This window comes from Nicotiana tomentosiformis, chromosome 10 (genome assembly GCF_000390325.3).
Source record: "Nicotiana tomentosiformis chromosome 10, ASM39032v3, whole genome shotgun sequence".
Lineage (NCBI taxonomy): Eukaryota > Viridiplantae > Streptophyta > Magnoliopsida > Solanales > Solanaceae > Nicotiana > Nicotiana tomentosiformis.
The window spans coordinates 70,108,040-70,132,453 of NC_090821.1; the positions used below are offsets into that span (position 1 = coordinate 70,108,040).

Sequence of the window (24,414 nt, forward strand, 5' to 3'; positions counted from 1 at the left end):
AATAGGTAATACACCTGGAATGAATTTTATTAAAAGAGGAATGGAGAGAAAAAAAAAGGGTGTAACTAAATCGTAAAGATTGCACGGGGCACCCTATTTGGTCGCCCCCATTTAACCTATACCCATTTTTTAAAAAAGTTTTAACTTGTACCCAATTTTTAAACAACTTCAGACCTCTTTCTCCTCCTCATTCTCCTCTTTCGTTTTCTTCTTCTCCTTCTTCTTCTTCTTCGGGTGACAATGATTTTATATGATGGTTGTGAACATATTTTAATGTAGTTTATGATGTTTTACAATGGTGAGCTGTTATGACGCTTTATTTTTTGCTATTGCTTAGGGTTTCTTCTTCTTCTTCTTTTTCTTAATTGCAAAATGGGTTCATTAGATTTATTGTTGTTTTGACAAATCGATAATTGGGGTTTGTTCCTGATGATATTTGGAGGTTATGTTTCAAATTTGAGCTCATTTGAAGTAGATTTAGGTATTAAATCGTATATTGGATTGTTATAATTCGAATAACAAATTTCTGTTTCTGGGCAATTTGCACTTCAGGCCTATTTGGCCTTAAGTGCATAAAAACGTTTGTTGCACTTTAGACCTTTTGGCCTTAAATGCATCCGAAGTGCAATTTTTCGCTTCAGATTTATTGGCCTTAACTATAGTAAAACGTTTGTTGCACTTCAGACCTTTTGGCCTTAAGTGCATCTGAAGTGCAATTTTTCACTTCAGACTTATTGGCTTCAAGTGTAGCAAAACGTTTGTTACACTTCATACCTTTTGCCCTTAAGTGCTTCTGACTTATTGGCCTTAAGTGCATGAAACCTATTTGGCCTTAAGTGCATCTGAAGTGCAAATTTTCACTCCAGACTTATTGGCCTTAAGTGAATGAAAACGTTTGTTGCACTTCAGACTTTTTGGCCTTAAGTGCATCTGAAGTGCAATTTTTCACTTCAGACTTATTGGCCTTAAGTGCATCTGAAGTGCTATTTTTCACTTTAGACTTATTAGCTTTAAGTGCATGAAACCAGGACCTATTTGGCCTTAAGTGTATTTGAAGTGCAATTTTTTCACTTCAGACTCGATAAGTCTGAAGTTGATCGTAAAGTGAGTACGCTTGCAAACATTTTTGTAAAGTGAGTATAGGTTCAATTGTGACCCCAAAACCGGGTATAGATGCAAAAGCCCCAACTAAATCCCCTAATTTAAGGCACTAATAATGAATTGTATATAATTTGTAAGTAATCCTTATTTAGGGCGGGTAATATACAAAATTAGGACAATTTTAATAAATAAGTTTCAATTATTGTATAGGAAGGAAAAAATCCCATAAAAAAACGTTAGGATATCCGAATAAGTTGGGTGACATCTAAAGAATTAACTCTTTCTTTATATGAAGCTCTTTTCACTCTTCTTCTTTTGGCATTTCAGATCACTGGTTTTTTTCCAAAGATGAGAAGTCACTCTAGCATACGATGTTGAAGTTTCAAATGTAGTTGATTCTTAAACTCAAGTATAATATGCTATTAGTATTTGAACTTATAAAAGTTTGAAAGTTTGAACCCATGAATCGTTGCTGCGGTTTGAACTCCAGCATATTCAATTGGGTTTTCACTTGTCAAATATTCAAAATCCAACAGCGATTGCTGGAGTTGTTTCCTGTTTTAGTTGGGGACAAAAAATCAATTTAGTCTAAGTTAAATGGACCGGTGGCTATTTTGCTAATTTATTTACAAAGTGTGAAACTCTAATAACTGACCCAAAAAGTGGCTAGCCCACCCAATTTTTATAGTATCGGCTGATTTCTGCACATGTCCTCTCTTTAGGTTATTATTATTTAGATTTTATCACAATTTTAAAAAGTTATGCAAATATAACCCTTGAGAAATTACTTTTTCCGGATAACTCTACGAGTATAATATTTATTCATGTAATTTTAGTTTGCTCACAATATATTAGATTGTGATCTAACGTGTAACCTGCAAATTTTTTGCCAACGATCTAATATTTTCTTGTTAGATTTTCAATTTGCCTCAAGAAAATCTTTAATCATGGTATAAAAGGTCCTGCAGCTACAAGATAAATAAAAGAAAGATTATTTAGAGCATATTTGGATTAACTTATCTTAAGTATTTTTAAGTCAAAAATAACTTTTAAGGCATTTTGTAGTATTTGAATAAAGTAAAAAAGTACTTTTAATCACTTATTTTTAAGCTAAAATGACAAAAGAAATAATCAAAAGTCAAAAGGTAGAATTTCTAAGTTATGACTTATGCATAAAAATCACGTAGCTCATCCAAACGGGTTCTTACTAAACATCTGATAAAATATTATGACCCGATGCCTCGGGTTCGATTAGGATTTTTTTTGTTTTCATTTAGTGTCTATTTCTTTTAGGTCATTGATTAATTCATATTCACGTCAGATAGTTTTATTATCAAGGTAAAAATAAATACTTCTTACCAAAAATAATTACTCTATATTTTTACAGCTTGAATTTTTGGTCAAGTATTTTTAACACTTCGCCACAACCTAACCAGGAATATTACGAGTCAACTCACTCTAAGTGTAACTCGTTCGCTACCCATGTGCTGGTTTACAATTTTAGTCAATTTTTTCCGGTAACAAAAATTCCTCATCTCTCTCTTCTCCAATCTGATCCAACACTATTCCACTTGGACTCTCTCTCTCTCTCTCTCTCTCTCTCTCTCCTCGTTCTAGCCACCACCTTCTCCAACCTAACAGAATCTTGAGAACAAATTCTCATCAAAGGTAATTAATTCTTTGAACAATCTTTTTTTTCTAGCCATGTCCAACACTTGTGTAAGTTCAACTCTTACACTAAAGTGTAATAAAGGGTCAGCTTCATTTTCATCTTATGATCATTCTTTTTGCTCAACTAATAGATTTAGTACACACCCTTTAGCTTATTCTTCCTCTTTATCATCATCATCATCATCATGTTGTTCTTGTTGTGCTACAAATGCTATATACAGAGTGCCCATTTGCCCTAGTTCTTTATATGGGCTAAGACAATCAACTTTAATTCAATGTAAAAAACTGATCTTGGGGGGTAGTTTTGATAGATATAATTCAAGATTTCAAGATTATGATGTTGATAGGGAGTGTTATTATGATAAAGTTTGCTCCTTTAAGGAAAATGGTGTGAGTAGAAGAGGAGGGAAATGGGGTAAGGGGAGATATAGGTGCTTGGTGTTTGAGGAAATGAGTGAAAGGAGTGGCGTTTCGGAGTTCGATGAGGCTGAGGTTATGCTCAGCTTGTTGACTGAGGATGTGGATGAGGAGTTGTTTGGTGTGAGAGAGAGAAATGGAATGTCATCTAAGAGAATCGAGGTGGAGAAAAGAAAAAATGAGAGTGGTTCTAATTTTGTTGTTAAGAAGAAAGGGGATAAATCGGGTAATGTGGGGAGTAAGTCGAGGTTTAAGTACGAATCTGAAGTGATTCCATCGAGAAAGGAGGAGAAGAGAAGGGAAGAGAATAAGAGGGAAGACGAGAGAGCATCATTTTTAAGGAGAGAGAGTCGAGGGACAAACCGTAAGGAGGAAGAAAGAGCTTCCTTGTTGAGGGAGTGTCATAGAGATCGAGCAAGGGAAGATGAGAGGGCGTCGTTAAGGAGAGAGAGTCGAGGCACAAATCATAAGGAGGAAGAAAGAGCTTCCTTGTTGAGGGAAAGTCGTATAGATCGAGCAAGAGAAGAAGAGAGGGAGACATTGTTAAAGAGAGAGAGTCGAGGGACAAGGCATAAGGAGGAAGAAAGAGCTTCCTTGTTGAGGGCGAGTCACAACGAAAGAACAAGAGAAGAAGAGAGGGAAAGTTTGTCGAGAAGGGAGGACCACAGGCAGAGACTGAGAAAAGATGGCTCTAGCTGCTCATCATACTATTCTGCTTCTTCAACAGTTGAGCTTGATAGTGAAAGTGAAATGCAGATCGAGGACGAGCGCTTTGAGGAAGAACCGTCAGGGAAGAATGGAGGAGAGTTAAAGAGTGAAGGTGTTGCTCGATATGATGGAGTGGACGGAAGAGATCAGAAATACACTGCTAAACAGGGGGTTGTCTCACGGAAGGACGATTCCGTAGTGGGATTGTATGGTGCGGCTGGTGACTGGAGAAAAAAGTCAGAGAAGAGGCTTACTGACATATCAGTTGAGGAGACTGCGTCAAGAAACGAATCAATGGAAATGCATTCGAGGATATCTCAGATTCATGGAACTAGTTCTGAACAGGTTTCTGGTTCCTCCAAGAAATATGACGATGCAAAACAAGAATCAGCTTCTCTTACAAAGTTTGAGGGGCAGACAAACGGACAACATGGGCAGGCAGGACAATCTAATACAAATCTTAAGTATAAGCAATTCGTGGATACATCTGAGAGTCATGGCCTTAGATCTAGAACTGCTTATGGAACAAGAAATTCTATTCATGAAACGGTAGAAACCTCCAATGAGGCTTTGAGTCAGATTCAGCAAGCAAGAGAAGAATATAATAAGAAAGTTGAGAGCATCATAAGGGAAGATGAATATAGGAGGAGATCACATAGGCTCAATCAAGAGTCTAATATCCAGAAAGATGACATTAAGAGGGAGTCAGTCATTGAGAGAGTCTCTGATACTGAACTCAGAAAGAAGGTATCGAACGAGCAATCCCAATCTAGTCAGATCACTGAGTTAGTGGAGTTGAGGGAAGGAGCTGAACAATTAATTAAAGTAGACGAAACAAGAACTCACGTCTTGCATAGGAAACCAGAGACAAGGATGAAAAAGCAGGAAGATAGTACAAGCCTCCTCAACAAGTCATCAGTAGAATCCAAAGAGCACTCCTTCCAAGCCAGAATAAGAGACGCAAGAAACACAAAATCAATAATGGAATCACATGAGAAAAAAATTTCACTGGGTGCTTCAAGTGCGTCAACTACTCATTATAATGAAACTAGCCGTGTTGAAGTAACAGAGGCAAACAAACGGGAGGTGAAAGCATCTTCCCAAGTATTATCAGGGCGCTCATCAATTATGGAATCAAAGAGTGGAATTTCAATTCAAGAAGTTTCTGATTCAGGCATAAAAAGAGGGTTTTCAGTACAACACGAACACACCCCAGATGGGCCTTCACAACCTCAGCACAAAACACATGGTGAAGCCAGAAGGGATGAAGTTCTTGGTCTGCCTTTGAATTTCCCATCCCATGAAGATGCACTTGGTTCCGCTGATCGATTGCAGAAATCCTCGACTCAGTATGTTGGTGAATTTGTAGAGAAGGTCAGGCATGAGATTTCAAATTCCGAGATTCTGAAGGAGAAAAGGACCTCTGAGACAAAGTTAATTTACGAGGGAGAGCAGCATAGTGAACAAGTTTTAGGCCATCATGGTTCTGGTGATTCTCAATCAAATGAGCATGAATCAAGGCAATCCTCTTTGGTTTCAGGTGCAAAGGGACCTTCAGATGAAATGTGGGATGTTACTGAGCCCTCTGTCAGGGAGCCTCCTGAGATAGAAGTGTCAGAGGATGCAGACAAAGAACAAAAAGCTATTGTCAAGAGAAGTGGTAGGTCCTTGTGGAATATTATTGGAGATGTTGTTCAATTGCGATGGATGTCACGTTCTGATCGCCATTCTTCGACATCTAAATCTGGTGGAAGGAGCTCACCTAATCAATCCACAAGTAGTGAAACATGGTTTTCTGGTCATGAAGCAGAGGATAACAATAATGAGAATGCAAAAAGCAAGAGAAGGCTGAACCAAGAATCTGCATCTATAGACCGGCATCGGCAGGAAAGGTTGAACCAAGAATCTGCATCTTTCCGGCATCGGCAGGAAATGGTTCGCTCTCATAGTCATGAAGAAGCATCCAGCTCATCAAGCTCAAGGGAACATATGAAGGGCACAAGGGTGGAAACATCAGCTTCTCCAATTGTTTTAGAGAGCAGTTTACCATCCAAAACTATTACACTGCCTTCTGCTGAAGACACGCCTGGGAAAAACTTCGAAGGTACCTCTGGCTCAATTGTTCCAGAAGGAGGGCTTCCACTTCCTTCAATTCAGGTGCGGAGATCACCCGTTATAGAAGAAATAACAGAAGCTGGACAGGCTGTTCCCTCTAGCAGTAGCGAAGGGCAAGCAGTTTCAGAGACAGCCGTTGTCTTCAGTGAAGTATCAGGGTCTATGGTTAAAGATGCTGAAATGAGACAGAGAAGGTTTCTGAGGTCCGATCAATTTGTAAAAGACAAGTTTGATGAGTGGGAAGAAGCATTCAAGCTTGAAAGCGAGCAGCGGAAAATCGATGAAATATTTATGAAGGAAGCACTGGTGGAAGCCAAAAAGGCTGCTGACAACTGGGAAGTACCTGTTGGGGCTGTGCTGGTCCATGATGGAAAAATAGTTGCTCGTGGATGCAACCTGTAAGTGATGGTGGCTTATGCTTTTTCCTGTTTCTTCTTTTGTCCTCCTTAGATATTGGTTTTCACATAAAGATGCATGTTTCAGTGTGGAAGAACTGCGCGACTCTACAGCCCATGCAGAAATGCTGTGCATACGTGAGGCTTCAAACACACTTCGGACATGGAGACTTTCGGTAGTTGTTTACACTTTTATACTCTCTTAAAGATTAAGTGAAGATGCCTCCTAATTTTTATGGCTACTGTATAGGTTGGAAAATGGAAGCAGCACTATCAAAACTTTTATACTCTTCTTACCGAAACTAAATTTAGATGAATGCATTGGCAAATAAGGAAAGAATTATATTAGGCAGACATTCAGTAATACTTTGTTAAATGTGATGTACATGGGGAAAGTATGAGTTGAATATGAAAATAGATTTCAACTTTAGGTTACCATAACACTCTCTTTACTTTTCTTCTTTGGCGTGCTTTAGTTTTTTTGTGTGTTCTGATACATTAAATGATTTAATTCACACCTAAGTACTAACATGCCTCTGGTAAGTTAAGTAAATCAAAGAAGGAGAAAAGGTGCAACGGTTGCATATTCTTTCCCTTCTTTTGGTATAACTTTCGATTCTTTTCTTTTTACAGGGAACCACACTTTATGTAACACTTGAGCCGTGTCCCATGTGTGCTGGAGCAATACTTCAAGCTAGAGTTGATACTGTTGTATGGGGAGCTCCAAATAAGCTCCTAGGGGCTGATGGCAGCTGGATTAGGTAAGAAACATCATACTTTGTTCAGTCGATAGCTTAAACAGTTGTCACTTAGTGATTTATCATCTACTCTGGTCGTCTTGGACAAGTAAGAAATGAAACACGTAGGTCTTAGTGTAATATAAAAATCTTTGAAATTCATTCCTGTTTGGAACTGGCAATACACCATAGGAACCTATTCCTCCGACACTCACAGCAGTAAACAAATCTTATTAGACCCACCAAAATAAGAAAGACGGATCTTTCAGAAAATGGATGCGTATCAAGATTTTATCCTACTATAAATCTCTTTTTGTTTCAATCATTAACTTTCTGAATTATCAAAAATTTCAAGTCTTTAAGGTAATCATATTTCTTAATCTGAGGATTTTATGAGCTCAAGGGCTCAAATTGAACAGCACTTTTTTGCCTTTCTTTCTGGCAGTACCATAGTTAGCTTAAATATGATGAATATTCACAGTTTTCTATGTTGATATATGCTGTAATAGTTTTCTTGTTTCGTGGTGTAGCATCTAGAATAATTTAGCTATTTTGCTGCTTTTCAGAAACGTTACAATAGTTATGATTTATTCTTATTTTCTCTAGTTAAAGAATAAAATTCGAAATGTGGAGTTGAAGTTTCATTGGTCCTCAAGAAATCTTAATTTTTAAACCTCTTAGGGGTCGTTTGGTTTACAGTTTAGTTATATATCGATTATAATACAAGGATTGCTAATGCCGTAAATGAGAATGAATTATTATGGGTGGATTCTAATACGGTGGTGAATAATGCTGCAGTGGCTGTTATGCAGAGATTGCCTGCTTTAAAGGCACTTTTGTCTTTAGTTGTCTTATCCACGTATTACAATTCTTATTTCACATTCTATCCCGTATAAAATAATATATAGATTCTCGTATAAGTTATACTAGTATTGGTACTTAAAAACAAAACAAGCTATACGAGTATTAGTAATATGATGATTGGTTTACGATGTTAAACTCCACATACCGGTATTAAATGTCGTATATGTTATGCGGAGTTTAATACCTGAAACCAATTGTTGAATTAGCTATATGGAGATCATATCAGTAAATTTGAGTTTTATATCGAGAACCAAACACTATATAAGTAATTTCGAATTTTATACCAGGATTAAACATCCCTATCCTTCAAACCAAAAACCCCTTAAAGTGTCAGTCATGTTCTTAACCGCCAAAATTCTTCTTACTTTATATGTAGTAGTTACATACTTACATTAGTTCATGAAGGAAAAGTGAATAAGTAAGGATCTGGAAGTTGTGTTGTTTTTCTTCTTTATCGTTCAAGTGAATAATTTTAAAGATGTTTGTCCTAAAAGACTTCCATGTGTGTCCATGTCTCCTTGATGTATTATCCTCAATCTCTTTCTTTCTCTCCCAAAGTGATGCGTGTAAGCATTCCTCAAGTTCCCCTAAATGTAGCTTTCTGCACTAGTCAAATACACAGAGCGGAGCAAGTAATGTTCAGGTATTCTTCCAATTGTGGTTCCTCTCCTGTGTTTTTGCCGTTCATTTATTTATTTCTTACTCTTTTTGCTACTTCTCTTAGCATCAAATCAGTTTACATGAATATTTCTACGTGACCCCAAATTGGAGTGCATATCTTGTGCTACCTTTGCTCGATATGTATGCGATTAATCATACATACAGCTCGCTCCACTAGCTTCTTTTGGTTTTTGAGCTAAAAGCTTTGTGATTCATAATGTTTCAGGCTTTTCCCTGATGGGGATGGAGAAAATGGCTCGGAACCAGCAGATAAACCTCCTGCTCCAGTTCATCCTTTTCACCCAAAAATAACAATCAGGCGCGGTGTGCTAGCATCAGAATGTGCAGATGCAATGCAGCAATTCTTTCGACTAAGAAGGAAAAAGAAGGAAAAGAAGTCAGATCCTCCAACACCACCTTCATGTCTTCCCGTTTCAAGCCATCAGCCAAAGTTTCTCAGCAAGATTCACGACGTGTTTCATATCATGTTCTGCTTGTGATGTTTTTTTCTGATTTATCTGGCTGTAAATTTGGATCGATAAAACTCTCTTTCCCTGCTCTTTTTACTGTATTAAAGTTCAAGATTAAGCCAACTACTTCTGTTCTTTTAACACCTTTCTAATTAGACAGGATCAAAATGTACTATGTGGCCAGACCCCTGACTTAATTGCCAAATTATTGTCCTTCAGGATTAGAGTTGTAGTCCAATGGTTGTAACAACACTTTATTTACTTGTTCATGCTTGTAAATACTAATGAGAGTGCTAGCTTAATAGTTAAGAGAATTGGAAATTGCCACATATGAATGACATGAAAGAAAGAAAGCAACTTGTTTTTACAAGATGTTTGATTGAGACTAGGTACCAAGACATAGCTCAAGTGTCAAAATCAAGAATATCAGTAAAAACAAGAAAAGTTGGTGGTATTTGTTAACCTCAACTCTAGTATCATAAGCATCCCTTATTGTGAATGCATCTGTTTATTTAATAATTCAATCTGCCATGTGTATTAGCATCTCAGATAATTAATTATTAATTACAATTTTGGTAAATAAATATTAGTATTAAAATATCTAACCACCTTGCCTTTGCTGCATAGCTAAGTATAAGCATCCACAAATCATTTCCATACAATAAATGCAGTTTGTCCAAAGAAGAACATAAAATTGACCATCATCATGAAATTTGGTAACAAAGGGACTCGACTATTATCATACTACTTTGCTTTTCTTGGAAGAAAAACTTGCTAAACAAGGGAGAAAAGTATTACTAGTACTTTTTCTTTTGCAATGATGCATAATAAAGTTTTTTTTTTTAACCGATCCGATGTCTGAAGCACATATCTTTCATTTAATCATCCGATATCCGAAGCATACTGGCACGTTCTAGATACAGTCAGACCTCTCTATAACAACCATTCACTATAAAAGCCAAGTTTTTCTCGGAACCGATTTTTATATAATGTTATAATATATGTCCTATATAACAATATTTCACTATAACAACCAAAAAAATATCGAAACAAACGAGGCTGTTATAGAGAAGTTTGACTGTAGTACTAGGGTAAAGCGCTTCCTACCAAAATGTTCATAATAAAGTAACTTTCACTTAAATGAACTATGAGGAGATCCCAACACAAGTTCTAACTGAACCAACAAGTCACCTACAATTTGGTTCCTTAAAGTTTATTTGCTATATAGACTGAATCATTTATAACTATTTAATGATAGAAAATAATAGGCTAACTAAAAAGTATGACCTACATACTCCTTTATGCTTGAGATGGTAATTGATAGCAATAGATGACCAATACTATATTTTCCTATGGACTGCAAATCTTCTGATGCAGAAACATACAAGAGATTAAGCACATTTTTGGTGCCAATCTTGACAAATGATGAGAGTTGCTGTAGCATTCACATCAAACTATGTTTCCCCTCAAAGCATGTCTACCAAACTCTTTCCTTTCTAGAAGTAAAATAATATTGTTTTATTGCATATAAGTAGAGAGCTCTTGACAATCAACTCACTACACAAAATGGCTTCTTCTGAGTTTGTTTACCTTTCCACTTGCTTTTGCATTTGGCTAGTAATGGCTAATGCACAAGCACCAGCAGCATCACCTTCTACACCTACAACCACACCTCCACCTACCACAACACCGGTTGTGGCATCACCACCAACTTCGACACCTCCACCAACCACAACACCTCCGCCTTCTACGACTCCTGTTGCACCATCACAGCCACCAGCAACTTCGGCAGCACCTCCTCCGATATCAGTACCTTCGCCTAAAGTTGCCCCAGTCTCCACTCCAACAACCACACCACCACAACCTCCACCAACTCCACCCGTCTCAAGTCCATCACAACCACCTGTAATGCCACCACCCGCTCCAGTTGCTTCTCCACCAGCAGTCCCGCCAGCTTTACCCCCGCCTCAGATATCCCCGGCACCACCACCAGTATCTCCACCCAAGGCCCCACCAGCACCAGCGCCGACACCAGTCACTCAACCACCAGCTCCTCCACCGGCTATTGTATCACCAGTGGCAGCACCAGAATTAGCACCGTCACCAGCACCAGCTCATGGCAAGCACAAGAGAAAGAGGCACAAACACAAGCACCATCACGCGCCAGCACCTGCACCAACTGTGCCAAGCCCACCAGCACCACCAACAGTCCAAGAATCTGTGGAAGTGACACCAGCGCCATCGCCTACTCTGAATTTGGTAAAGTTTCCATTAATGTTCCTGTCTGGTAACCGTAATTATTCTAACAAAACATAGTACAGACACATGTACAGTTCTAATATGATAAATTCACTTATTCTCTCTCACTTGACTGCAGAATGGAGCAACGGTTTTGCTGCAAGGAAGCAGATCTAGAATGTGGACGAATGCTGGTTTGGCGATGACTATTCTTTTGACCATCATAATCTGAGTTTCCCACAGATGTTACTTGAAAAGCTATATGTTTCATTGCCAGAAAGAAAATTTTGAAACGAGATGGGACTAATTATGTGATTAGAGGAAAAATAATGTGGAATATGATTGTCATTGTTTTATCTCATCGATATTCTTTTCATCCAGACATTTACATCAATGTAATCGACTTTCTCTCACCTACAATATGGCACTATCAATAGTATTACTCTCTTGCTAGAGCCTATAGGTATATAATCCACAAGCCTCAGTCAATCTCGATCAGCATCTGGATCCATATTAATTTCATCCTTGAAGTTGTACTCAACCACAAGTCCAAGGTTGTCAACAAATTTATGATACTGAGAGCACCCTGAACACTGAAATGAGAATCTTCAGTTGATACCCAGTCAATTTAAAGATTCTTTAATAATAAAAAAGGAGAACAAGAACGGAGGCAAATAAGACAGCTATACAGACGATATGCAATATTACTCATGCTAAACCAAAGGGCCAAATGGTTGACACAACACTATTTTTTGTAACACAGACAAACATTGATGCCACTGAGAATACCTAGATGATGGAAAACATGAAATGTGCTCAATAGGCCTAGTAGGTTAATCCTCAAGAGGCGCCTTTTACTTTTCTGCTTGCAAGAAAAGGGAACACAAAAGGTGTTTTTCAGTTCCCTCATGACTCACACTCAAGGAGTAGGATGTTTAAAGGGATTAAATTAAGCTGCAATAGCACAAAGTAGACAAATGATCGTCATGATTGGTTCTGAAACACTGATCCAGTTATCAGACTTAAATATACTAGAACCAAAATAAATGACTGAGTTGGTAATGGAATATTCTCACTGAATAAGCACAATACAAGGGGTGTCCTTCGTACACTCTAAAGAATGTATTGACCATTCCCCCTCCCCCGTCCCCGTTCTTTTTTTTCTCTTTTCTTCATTACCTAGAAATATGAAAGAAGAAGGAAACATCCAACACCAAAATCTGGGAGGTTAACAGACTTAAACAACAACAAAATACTACACCTATCATTTGGACTACAGTGAGTTGTAGGCGTTGTTATTTTACTTGAGACAATTGTTAGAAGTACTGATGCAAACAAGATGTCAAATACTTAAATCTTGGAATTGTAGCTGTTAAGTCTGAATCATGTATGATAAGTATAAGGTCAACATTAGCATCCAACATACTACTGAAGGAAAGTCACAATGGATAAATGTGCATGAGCTAAAAGTTATTTTATTCACGGAAATAGGTAGTGTGAAAGATCCCATGTGTCTCGTACAATTGAGTTGGCTCTGATATGCCAATCAATACTTGCAAGCTTATATTTTAGCCAAATGTTTCAGGAAAGATAGTTCCAATGAAGAACAAATGCAGCATTGTACAAAACAAGTTCTAGTAAGACGATTACCCATTAATACCTTCAACGGTTAAATCACCCATCTAACAGTTCTAGCCTTAAAAAATCTTGGTGAACATACACAATTAAGGGAAGTTATTTTGGTTTTGCTATTACTCATAAAAAGATTAGCTTGGCTTTGCAATTATCAAAAGCTTAACAGCACCGCACACACTCAAACCAAGTACCTGTATAAACACTGTCCCTCTTTCATATGCTAATCTGTTTATGAATCTTTGTGATCGAACACCACAAGCATTACATGTGAACGTCACTAAGAGACTTCTTCTTGGTAGTTTCAAGTTAATAGCTGCTTCCTGCCAGGAAAAAAAATGATACTTAAGTGGCCAAAGAGCAAGTAGTAATTCTTTTAATTGCAAATTAGAAGATCTAGTCATTCTTCACTAAATAGGGGGTCTAAACGTCACATCTTCCAATTGAAGCTAAGTTATTCTTTTCTAAATATGAGGTGTCTAGTCTAGGTGATAACTGACAACCATGCATCAAAACCAAATCTTCCCATAAAGATCTAGTAAAAAAGAGGAAAGGAAACTTCACACTACAGAAAACTAACCACCAGAGAATAAACAAAAGCCTCTTTTACGAAGTGCAATTCGTAAACCAAGGATTGCTTTAACCAGTTAAGGTACGAGACAAATATGTCTCAACTTTACATCCTACCAAAGTGTGTCTGTGTCTAACTAATTCATAAAACACTACGTGATTTCTTCCCATCTATCCAAGCCTTGGTGGATAGAGTTACCTGGTACCTGTTGTTAGTGGCAGGTGACAGGTATCCCGTGGAATTAGTCGAGGTGCGCGCAAGCTGGCCCGGACACCACGGTCAAAAAAAATAAAAAATAAAATAAAGCATGAAAAGAATGGCAACAATGTACTTTTGAAGAATCACTTGAAGCAGATGAATTCCCAGATTCTGGTTGTGTTTCAGAAGTATCTTCCACAACACAAGAAACCATTGGAACCCGGAACACATATTCTGATGCTCTCCTCCTCCCATAATTAGAACTCAGCCTGTTATATAAAAAGAAAACATAAAGATAGCGCATAAACCAACACAATTCTCATAGCTACCACTCAATCACAAACTAGTTGGGTTTGGCGCAATACATATCCTCTATATCTTCATCAAATACATATCCTCTATATACACTTCCCTCTACTTAGACCCATTCAATTCCACTACTCAACTTTACTGCATTCTCCATAATACAATAATATCAACTAATATGCCTTAATATCAAACTGGTTGAACTCCGCTATATGGATCCTTTGTATCTATTCCACTTCACGTGACACATTTCATTCCGCTACTCAATTTTACATAGTAAAGGTCAGACTGTTATTTTTATTTTTTCTGATAACCAGTAAAGTTCTATTTTTATGCCAAACTACAAAGCCCGTTTCATTCTACTACTCAATTAATTCTACATAGTAAAATTCAGATTTTTTCCCTTTTTCTTTAGTAACCAGTAGAGTTCTGATTTTTATACCAAACTACAAGACCCTTTTCACTCCACTACTCAATTTACTTAGTAAAAAAGAAAAGAAAAAAAATCTATATAGTAAAGTTCAGATCTTTATACCAAACTACAATACCCCTTCCATTTCACTACTCAATTTACATAGTAACATTCAGTTTTTTCTTTTCTTTCTTGAATAACCAGTAAATTTCAGATTTTTATACCAAACTATAAAACCCTTTTCATTACACTACTCAATTCTACATAGTAAGAACAAAATTCTACACAGTAAAGTTCAGATTTTATTTTCTTTAATAACCAGTAAAGTTCAGATTTTTATGCCACAATACAAGATGGGGATAACAAAAAACAATGAAATTGAAAAAGAAAAAAAAACATGGGGACATAAAAGCTGACCTTGTGGATTTGATGCAGTAGCCATAAGAATTAGGTCTGAAGGAAAGAGAAGAAATAGGGACATGGGTTTTGATGCTGGTAACAGATAAAGAGCAAAAAGAATTTAAATTATTAAAGATTTTGCTGTTTCCTGTTATGGATGTAGCCATAGATGGAGAGTTTGCACAGGGAGAACTGAGGTTTTGTGGAAACTGGGATTTAGGAGTTCTTGAAAATAAATAACTATTGGGGAAAGATTTCAAATGGGTTTTCTTATAAGTACTTCTTTTTAAATTCTTCAAGTTTTTTTTCTTTTTTTTCAGATACATATTCAGGAATTGGGAAAAGGGATTTAGAGATAAAAGAAATATTTTTCATACTACAATTTTTTTTCAATACCATCTTTATAACAAATTTAAAAGATATTTGAATTTCCATGTGAATTAAATATTGAAAAAGAACTAATTACTTTTTATTCTTTTTCTTTTCTTGTTGTGAGCAAGAAGATTTAAAAATAATAATTCAAGACTTGGGTATGAAATTACAAATATTAGTATTTTTATTTATTTTTTGTTTAGTATGCAATAACTTTTTTACTAGTTGTGCAATTTTCTTGCTAAAAAAATCTGAAATTTGTGTTTGCATGTGGCAATTACTAAAAACAAAAAGAAAGAAGAAATATGTTGATAATAATATTAGCATTCTTCTCATTCCAATAGTACAAGCATCAAGCAATGAGATAAGATATTAATTCGAGATTGACGCAAGAAATAGGGCGTCATTTTCATTCACATTAGAAGAATTTTTTTAGTTTACAAGTGTGGATTATTTCCTAGAATAGAACATATTACATATGCCCAGCCAAAAAAAAAAAGAAAAAAAAAAGAGAGAATAGAGAACAATTTGACAATTTATCAACTTGTTCAATGAGATAAGGGTCACATTAAATATTTTTGCATGGCCCTTGATATTGTATTCCCTTGATCAACTCTAAGTTGCAAATTGGAATAATTCAATCTTGTTCATCTACTTCATGAAAAGGAAGTGGCACTGTTTTAACTGCTCTAAATTTCCCTGCATTATTTAGATGCTCATTCTCCAACCTGTTTACATTAAAAATAATGTCCATTAAACAAAACGAGATTTCACTTATATATACTGACAGTGTAATTATTTATTATCGCTACTAATCTTTGAGAAAATAAATAGAAGGACAGTCCGGTGCACTAAGCTCCCGCTATGCACGGGGTCTGGGGAAGGGCCGGACCATAAGGGTCTATTGTACGCAACCTTACCTTGCATTTCTGCAAGAGGCTGTTTCCACGGCTCGAACCCGTGAACTCCTGGTCACATCACATCAACTTTGCCGGTTACGCTAAGGCTCCCTTTCTTTGAGAAAATTAAAGTACCTGTAAAAATTCCACTGTCCTCTCCTAATGACTTCAAGGGCTGCTAAAAATAGCCCAGTTACTCTGTAGTCTACACTTCCAAAATTATAATGCAGAACTGTTTGTAACCATGCTAGCCTCAGTACAAGGTTCAATCCCTGCACATACCAAATTTTCTTAGATCAACCCTTAACATTGATTTAGACTGTAATGTTTTGTTATTGCTTTAATTAATCTTTTTTTTGGATAGGAGGATTAGAGTTAATACCATGGAGAAATAGTAATAAAATTTTCGACGAAGCATCAATTCATTCCTTAACCAAGGGTTCTTGGAATGACACTGAAGTAAGCCCCAATCTTTAACAAAATCCCAGTATAATTGATATATAGTTGCAGCACTTGACATTACTATAACTAAGCAAAGCCATCCCATATTCTTTTCTTTTTCATATGCTACTTTGGCTCCTGCAGCTAACATTGCAGACACATATTTTCCAAGATTCACTAGGTGGCTTTTGTGTCCTTCGTCGAACCATCTTCGCGCACACTGCAAATATCAGAGTTGATTCACTTTCTTATGTAAATCATATGAATGTTCAAAGTTAAAATGTTGAAAAGGTAAAGTATCAAACCTGCATTGCTCTCCAGTAATATGGTAAGAAAGAAACTGCATAAGCAAGGTCTCTATAATATTTTGTTCTCATGCAATAACCATAGTCTTGAGTTTTATAGCTTCCAGTTATGTAGTAACATGCTACATATTCAAGGTTTCTGAGCATTGGAACCTGTTTCGTAAACGAAAAATATACATCAGCAAATGTTTGATCTGCTATAGAACTGAAAAATGCTACAGTACTTAGTATTTGCTGATTTTTTGCTAACCTGGCTACAAAGTTGATCAGCCATAAAGAAGTCTAACATGACAACTTTATACAGAGGTGACAATATGATGTTCCTTATAACACAAATGAAGCGATAACGGCTAGATTTGTAAATGATGTTGAATGGGCACACCAGCAGCATAATGAAGACCTGTTGTTGACAATTGTGATTACTTTTACAAACATTTAAGTACCAAAAATTGAAGTTTTTATTCAGATTGTTTTGACTAAATAATAGTGAGAAAATTACCAATAATAAGAGGCCAGGGATTGCTTGAGTTTGATTATAAGAGTATCCTTTTGCTACAAGTGTAAGATGAAGAACAAGGACCCCGACGACAGCACTCATCGATGCAGTACATATCAGGAACACATCTCTGTACTTGAGTTCCTTAGTTTGGGCTAGCTCAAAGATGAAGCTATAGTTTACGCGAGTTTTTCGCCACATAAATATGTTGCAACCATACAGAAAGAAGTGCAAGAACATTAAGCTGAACATGCTGCACAATCATTAGTGTAAATCTCCATTAGATGTTTGAAAGAAATTCCAAAGGTTTATCAGTTAAAGTACATTTGAATTATTTAAACCATAATCCAACACTTGCCTGAGAACAGGATAAACAGTTTCCATGTATATTGTATCAGATTGAGGTCTATAAAGTCCTGTAATATGAGCCATGATCACATATCCGACGAAAAGCGCTAAGAAACATCCTGTGAATAAACCTGTTTTGAAAACCAATCAAGAACCAAATTTAGTCGGTATTCAGTTTGGTAATGTGAAGATATATCTAATATCAAATCTTGTTTCCTTTTTTCATTGTTCTTTCAACATTAGACCAGTGCCACAGGTTTCATGTTATGTTGGTTTTTAAGATTTTTAGGTCACGGGTTCGAACTAGTGAAAATAGCTTCTTGCAGAAATGCAGGGTAAGGCTGCGTAAAATATACCCTTATGGTCCGGCCCTTCCCCGAACCCGCGCATAGCGGGAGTTTAGTGCACCGGGTTTTCTTTAGATACATGACCCTACTCCTATCAGTAAACTGTCTTGATTTTGGCAAACAGGAGATGTACAAACCTTAGAAAAACTAAGCACTATTGTCTTTTGAACACTAAAGGATTCCATTAAAAGTTTCAAGATTTTTAGTCAATAACAAGATAATGGCTAAAAATGGGGTTTCTTTGTCCTCCACTTCTGAAAAAGGTGGACCCTTAAATTCACTTTTTTTTTTCTTCAGGTGGTTAATGGCTGATTCAAGTCCTACTTACAGGACAGGATCCTTTTTATGTTGATCACACTTTGTTTTTATCTGGCTTATCCTATAAAAGAAGTGGTAACTTGGAAAGAATCCACTTATGTATATTATCTTGGTTATTTTCTTTATGTACTTTCAATTATGAACCAATTGTTTTCATGGAACTAAAAAGGGCATCCCGGTACACTAAGCTCACGCTATGCGCGGGTTTCGGGAAAAGGCCGGACCACAAGAGTCTATTCTACGCAGCATGATCCTGCACTTCTGCAAGAGGCTGTTTCCACGGCTCGAACCCGTGACTTCCTGGTCACATGGCAGCAGCTTTACCAGTTACGCCAAGGTTCCACTCCAATTATTTTCGTGGAACTCACCAATGAAAAAGGTAACTGCATCATACTCTTATTTTTGGAACTCACCAATAAAAAAGGTAACTGCATGATACTCTTTTTTCTGAAACTCACCAATGAAAAAGGTAACTGCATGAGACTCTTTTTTCTGAGCAGGTTTTAGGTATTTCATAGCCTTCTTTTTATCATCTTCAGCAAAGTGTTTGATAAAAATCTCTTCAACATCATCAGCCAACTTCAAAGCCTGTGTGACAAATATAATGTGTTAGACAACCATATCTTGCAAATCTAAGCCCATTGCTTGTGTGGGAAAGCACTTCTTTTTCTCTTCAGGATATGGCCACTTAATACTGTCTAAGAATAATCTGATGATGATATTTGATAAGATAGCTATTTGTTAACTTAGTGCCCCACATTACTACATCCAATCATCTTCCAATAATCAAACAATGTCATGCTGCTACATTTTCATGTTCAAAAAGATAACTTTTACAAAGAAAAGGTTGAACAAATAATTAGCTTTCTGATTTTATTTACTTTACCTTGTCTGAGCTGTTGAAGTAAGAGCTCTCCACAACTCTTAAATAGATTGGAAGAACTTGTTTGTTTGTAACCTATGAAAAAAGAAAGAAAAACATGAAAAGTTAACATGGCCATAATAAAAAATTAAGTTAAAAATTTGCTAGTATGAACTTAGGCTAGTAAAAATTTACTTACTTTGTCAAATTTCTTCAAGATCTTTACAAAAGCTAGCATGTTCAAGTTCCTGTAAAGATTTCAACAGTGCAAATTGTTTTGTCATCTCTATTTGGCAGAAAAAACACAATCATCAATCAAACAAGAAGTTAGTTTTTGCACAACTTACCTATAAGTTTTAAGGTATCCTAATCCTTTGTAAAGCTCAATAAAAGCTCCCCGAATCATCTTCTCCGCGTGTTTTAGCTTCGTTCTATTGATGTGCAGTTTTCGTCCGTCTGTACCACATTTCTTGGAGGATTGATTGATCATATCATCCCTAAGCAAATAGGATATAGCTGAGAATGTTCGCGTTGGATTCGTTAGAGGAATGTGGATCTTTAAGCTTTTTCCCTGGCAATTGATCACTCGTTCGGATTGACTCTTTGATTTGCTGTCTTCCCTCTTGATACTAGTTGATTTTCCTAGTTCACTTGATCTTGGAGAGTCTGTCAATTGTCCATCATTTTTGTTAACTTCATCTATTGAATTCTCTATGTCCTGTTCTTGCTCTGTTCTGTCTTTTGTCGACTCTTCATCTATTGCCAATTAAATAAATGTTTTAGTTCAAAAATAGGAAATTATCATCAGATGAATGCAAAGTATAAAACATTCTATAAAAAGAGAAAGAAAATGAGCATTACTCCTTAATTTCTGTTCAATTATGAAAATGCAAACATAATAAAGGACTAGACTGAATACATATCAAAAACATGAAACAGAGTTAAAACAGGGAAAGCTAAATTATGCAAACATAATAAAGGACTAATCTGAATACATCTAAAAAAACAGAAACAGAGTTAAAACAGGGGAATTAACCTGAAACAGAGTTAAAACAGGGGAAGCTGAATTATGTAAACAGAATAAAGGACTAAAATGGAGACATCTAAAACATAAAAACAGAGTGAAAACAGGGGAAGTGTTAAAGTATGAAAGTGTAAACATAAGCTAAAATAGAGACATCTAAAACATAAAAACAGAGTGAAAACAGGGGAAGTGTAAAGTATGAAAGTGTAAGCAGAAGCTAAAATGGAGATATATAAAACATAAAACAGAGTGAAAACAGGGGAAGCTAAATTATGAAAGAGTAAAGAGAAGCTAAAATGGAGACATCTAAAACATAAAACAGAATGAAAACAGGGGAAGCTCTGTACCACAAGAAATGGTGCCTGAAATTGACTCATCTTCTTTTGAGTTTTGGCCTGAAGAAGTTCCTATATCATGATGTTGTTTTAATGCAGCTTTTAACTCAATGAGAATCTCCATTTGCTTCTTCAATGACTCTCCTCTTTCTACAAATTCTTTCTCTTTCGTCCGAAAAAATTTGTTCACCTTGTTAAGTTGAAGATCCAAGAGTGCAAAAAACTCAGCAGCAGCCTCAGTATCAGCAAATTGCTCCAACAATTCAGTCTCATACAAATCGCCCTTACTCAACGTCTGTGCAATCTTCGTATGAACCTAATCACGATCAAAATCCAACATGTTCCACGTTAAAATCAAGAAAACACATAGAAAAACCAATCAAATGTACTAAAAGGAAAGAAAAGGTGAGTACTTGAATGACCCCATGTTCGCGACGTTGAGGTCCAAACAAAGGCAATTTCCTAATAGAGGAAATGAGAGTACTGGAAAAAGAACTATCTTTGTTCTTGTTTTTGTTAGTTGCATTATTGTCAGTGTTGAGAAGAGGGATTTTCTTGAGGTCTTTTTTGAGTTGCCAATAATCAACAAAAGCTTCTTTCCATTCAGGAACTAACTGCCCTTCAAATTGCTTAGAAAACTTAACCATTTTTTTTGCAACAATATTTTGCACAAGTGCAAAGAAAATGGCAAATGCAAATGTGATGAGTTAGTGAAGTGTGTTTGGAATGAGGGGAAAGATTGAAATATTTAAGGAGAGGGAAAAGGGAATTTTTTTATTGGTACAAGATTCTGAACAGGCACAATTCAAATAATATCCAATGGTTATCCTATGCTCTTTCCACTTGTGATATTACATTTGATATAAGTGTTTAGATTCGCCAGAAAAATGAACAAAAATGTTGCTGGATGTAATATTATGTATATATGACTTCTTGGCTAAAATATGTTGTTATGAAATTTCTTTGAAAAAGGTGGAAATTTTTAAAAAAAAAATAAAAATCCTTGAGATCATATGAGAGAAAAAGTGTGGGTCCTAAGTCCATTTTTAAGCTACAAACCAAATATGTACCACCTTTTTCTCCTTTCTTTCTTTCTTTATTTTTCTTTCCTTTTTCTTTTTGTAATTTCCGTTATGTTTTTTTATAACTTTTCATAACGTTAGAAGTACATCACGTAATTCACACATAACTAGTCATGAAGAAATCCACCACAATGGGATGTGAGAAAATGTATGGGATCCTTCCACTCTTAAAAAAAGATCTTGAGTTCGAGTTTAGGGAATGAAAGATATCACGATAGAAAGCAATTTTTCTTTTAATAGAAACTGAACGATGCTAATATTCACTGAAAGAGAAGTTATGAAAAAATCTATCAAATAGTTGAAGATTAACTAATATTCACTGTCGGTGTAAAGAATTTTTACATTATCGGGTCACCTTTATATGATGTAACTAGTAACCTACCTTATTTACAAGATTACAAATCTCAATGTTGATGTGTCGTCAGTGTAAATCCATGGGCGGATTTAGGCCCATGTTGTAGTGCATATGAACTCATGGTCTTTCTGCCAAATTAGATATTTTGTGTACGTATTTTCTTAAAACTGATCTAATATTATATATTGGTCCTCATACTTAAATTATGTTTATTGTGTGCATGTCTTGTTTTCATTTTCAATAATCCTAACGAAATGAAATTAGACGTTTAATTAAAAACAAGTGAAATTACACTAGCAAAAAGCACGTGCTTATGTCATTAAGAGGAAATTAAATCGGAACAATTTTTCCTCATTAAATTATTAATTTACTAATCTAAGGCCTTCTCTTTTTATCATGCGATGAGGAAGGAAAACTTGATTAAGATCATGAAGTTTCTGTTAATTAGTCAACAATTCTTCATTGAAAATGTTGCTTATTGGCCCAATAATTTACATAAACACATAGCTTAATTCTAATTAGACCAGCCTGATATCCACTAAATTGAAGATAACAAAAATAGTTACTTTAATATTTTCAGTAATGTTACCCCTCTTCCCCACTTTCACTAACAAAAAAGATTTTGTTTTGTTGTATAAAAGTTGGGGTTGGCATTCAATGTTTAAGACTTTAAAGGCCATTTTTCCAATAAGTGCTTTTTTGACAGCCTCTTTATTGACCTCTATCTTTTTTTTGATAAGAATAATGGCTCATCAAAATTTATTACTACTTACCAATGTTGATCATGATAAGTAAATTTGAACATTAATTAGGTATCTAATTGGAAAAGAAGTTCCTAAGTGAAATTTGCCAATATAGGTAGGACTACTATTTTATCTTATATACTTGAAAAACCTCATTTATACCGCGCTTGGTTGAAAAGCCAGTGCCGTACTGGATTATGATTGAACATCTTTAAGTCAGAATTTGAACTAGAAGCGACGCATGTGCCCAACGGTCGCTTGCTGACCCCCAGTAGGGGGGCTGTAATAAAAAGAGACTTCTTTTTTGGCTCTTAGTTTCTCCCAAATGTTTAACCAAATTTTGAGCTCTCAATGATGGCCGTACAGTACTGTATAATTCTAAATGGATGTTTGCATCAATATTTCAAATGGTCAAGTTTGGTATTTGCGACTTGCTACGCTGTGAAATTCCATCGAACTTCTCGTAAAAATACAAAAATGTATCGTCTACTTTATACAATTTGTTTGCCTTGTTGTGACACATGCTCTAAGGGGTCGTTTGGTAGGGTGTATAAAAATAATGTTGAATAAGATGTATTTGTAATGCATGGATTAGTAATGCATAAGTTAGTAATGCAAACATTAGTTATACAGAGATTATTTCTTATCCAGTATATGGTGTGGTGTATTAAAAAAAATACATTGCTCATGGGGTAGTCATAGTCTAGAACATTTAATTTAATTATAATGTATATATAAAACTTGTGTAAAATGTTTATTTTACACTAGAATTTGATGAGTGTTATGTCCATATATTATTATGTCTACACATGTAAAATAATATTAGCACTTTGTTTTTGCTTTGTGCTAGTTTCATAATTTTTCTAATTTTTCTTAGCAATTTTTAAAAAAATATTCATGGAGCTTGTGCCTTACCTTATGACATAAAGTTTCAACATAAAACAAAATAGCTCCATTTCACTTTACTTTATGATAACGGCATAATGTAATAAAATTATATGCAAAGGCATGGAGTAAATGTAATTAAGTGCACGTGAGTTCTAACAATAATTTACTGCTACATTAAGTTATGTCAAATGGATCTGTAATAATCTTATCTAGAACAATTAAAAGCTGCACTAGGCATATATACGTCTTTGATCTTGAAAAAAAGAAAGTTCATTTCTGGCAATAACTAATCAAATAAAGGACGTATAATCTAATGATAGTTTTATCAAGCATATGATAAACTTAATTAGCCAGCCGACTAATGATATGAGAAAATTAAGGGATCACTGGATTGAGAATGAGTAATGGTTTTGGGGAATATAATCCAAATGGAGCTAAGTGATTATAAAATCTTAATTATTTAATGATAATAAAATCCCTTTTTAAAGTTTAACTTATCAATAGACAATTTATAATGACAACTTACGTCTAATGGATGATGGATCTGCAAAAGGTAGTATAAACTCAGCATATGCACCTATCTACATATATATACATTTCCAGATCTAGCGCAAGCTTTCTATTTAATTAAGATAAAACCTAAGTAAAAATAACCCAAAACGAGCTTAAATAAGCATATATATATATATATATAGAGAGTAACCA

The 24,414-nt window shown here is 35.6% G+C and overlaps 4 protein-coding genes across 5 annotated transcripts; 2 read left to right on the plus strand and 2 right to left on the minus strand.

Annotated features, from left to right (window-relative positions):
• Positions 1-2,640: 2,640 nt before the first annotated feature.
• Positions 2,641-9,362, plus strand: LOC104107362 (tRNA(adenine(34)) deaminase, chloroplastic). Its single transcript, XM_009616147.4, has 4 exons — positions 2,641-6,410; positions 6,496-6,583; positions 7,041-7,168; positions 8,895-9,362. Exons 1-4 carry the CDS (start codon positions 2,806-2,808, stop codon positions 9,166-9,168), a joined length of 4,095 nt encoding a protein of 1,364 aa, XP_009614442.1. The 5' UTR covers positions 2,641-2,805; the 3' UTR covers positions 9,169-9,362.
• Positions 9,363-10,511: 1,149 nt separating this feature from the next.
• On the plus strand, positions 10,512-11,789 carry LOC104107360 (lysine-rich arabinogalactan protein 19). Its single transcript, XM_009616145.4, has 2 exons — positions 10,512-11,397; positions 11,516-11,789. The coding sequence occupies exons 1-2, from the start codon at positions 10,705-10,707 to the stop codon at positions 11,606-11,608; spliced, it is 786 nt and encodes a 261-aa protein (XP_009614440.1). The 5' UTR covers positions 10,512-10,704; the 3' UTR covers positions 11,609-11,789.
• Positions 10,777-15,139, minus strand: LOC104107361 (mitochondrial protein import protein ZIM17). Its single transcript, XM_009616146.4, has 4 exons — positions 14,913-15,139; positions 13,911-14,046; positions 13,203-13,331; positions 10,777-11,969 (listed from the first exon to the last, which is right to left on the minus strand). The coding sequence occupies exons 1-4, from the start codon at positions 15,059-15,061 to the stop codon at positions 11,862-11,864; spliced, it is 522 nt and encodes a 173-aa protein (XP_009614441.1). The 5' UTR covers positions 15,062-15,139; the 3' UTR covers positions 10,777-11,861.
• Positions 15,140-15,633: 494 nt separating this feature from the next.
• Positions 15,634-21,540, minus strand: LOC104107359 (phosphate transporter PHO1 homolog 1). Of its 2 annotated transcripts, none has more exons than XM_009616143.4 (13): positions 21,055-21,540; positions 20,654-20,957; positions 19,630-20,038; positions 19,482-19,530; positions 19,307-19,378; positions 18,834-19,008; positions 17,766-17,886; positions 17,411-17,660; positions 17,162-17,311; positions 16,912-17,064; positions 16,548-16,826; positions 16,301-16,437; positions 15,634-15,994 (listed from the first exon to the last, which is right to left on the minus strand). In XM_009616143.4, the coding sequence occupies exons 1-13, from the start codon at positions 21,286-21,288 to the stop codon at positions 15,904-15,906; spliced, it is 2,424 nt and encodes an 807-aa protein (XP_009614438.1). In that variant the 5' UTR covers positions 21,289-21,540; the 3' UTR covers positions 15,634-15,903. The 2 variants fall into 2 exon arrangements, with proteins under 2 accessions (XP_009614438.1, XP_009614439.1); XM_009616144.4 differs by having other exon boundaries at positions 18,879-19,008; positions 21,055-21,536.
• Between the last annotated feature and the right edge of the window lie 2,874 nt (positions 21,541-24,414).

Excerpts from the sequence above, each read along its gene's own strand:
- LOC104107362 (XM_009616147.4), top strand. The coding sequence starts at position 2,806 with ATGTCCAACACTTGTGTAAGTTCAACTCTTACACTAAAGTGTAATAAA. Across the intron at positions 6,584-7,040 it reads TTCGGACATGGAGACTTTCG|GGAACCACACTTTATGTAAC; the intron begins GTAGTTGTTTAC and ends TTCTTTTTACAG. Across the intron at positions 7,169-8,894 it reads GCTGATGGCAGCTGGATTAG|GCTTTTCCCTGATGGGGATG; the intron begins GTAAGAAACATC and ends ATAATGTTTCAG.
- LOC104107360 (XM_009616145.4), top strand. The coding sequence starts at position 10,705 with ATGGCTTCTTCTGAGTTTGTTTACCTTTCCACTTGCTTTTGCATTTGG. Across the intron at positions 11,398-11,515 it reads CATCGCCTACTCTGAATTTG|AATGGAGCAACGGTTTTGCT; the intron begins GTAAAGTTTCCA and ends ACTTGACTGCAG.
- LOC104107361 (XM_009616146.4), bottom strand. The coding sequence starts at position 15,061 with ATGGCTACATCCATAACAGGAAACAGCAAAATCTTTAATAATTTAAAT. Across the intron at positions 14,047-14,912 it reads TACTGCATCAAATCCACAAG|GCTGAGTTCTAATTATGGGA; the intron begins GTCAGCTTTTAT and ends TTTATATAACAG. Across the intron at positions 13,332-13,910 it reads CTTCAAGTGATTCTTCAAAA|GAAGCAGCTATTAACTTGAA; the intron begins GTACATTGTTGC and ends TTTTCCTGGCAG.
- LOC104107359 (XM_009616143.4), bottom strand. The coding sequence starts at position 21,288 with ATGGTTAAGTTTTCTAAGCAATTTGAAGGGCAGTTAGTTCCTGAATGG. Across the intron at positions 20,958-21,054 it reads GCGAACATGGGGTCATTCAA|GTTCATACGAAGATTGCACA; the intron begins GTACTCACCTTT and ends GATCGTGATTAG. Across the intron at positions 17,887-18,833 it reads TGCAGTTACCTTTTTTATTG|GTTTATTCACAGGATGTTTC; the intron begins GTGAGTTCCAAA and ends TTTTCAAAACAG.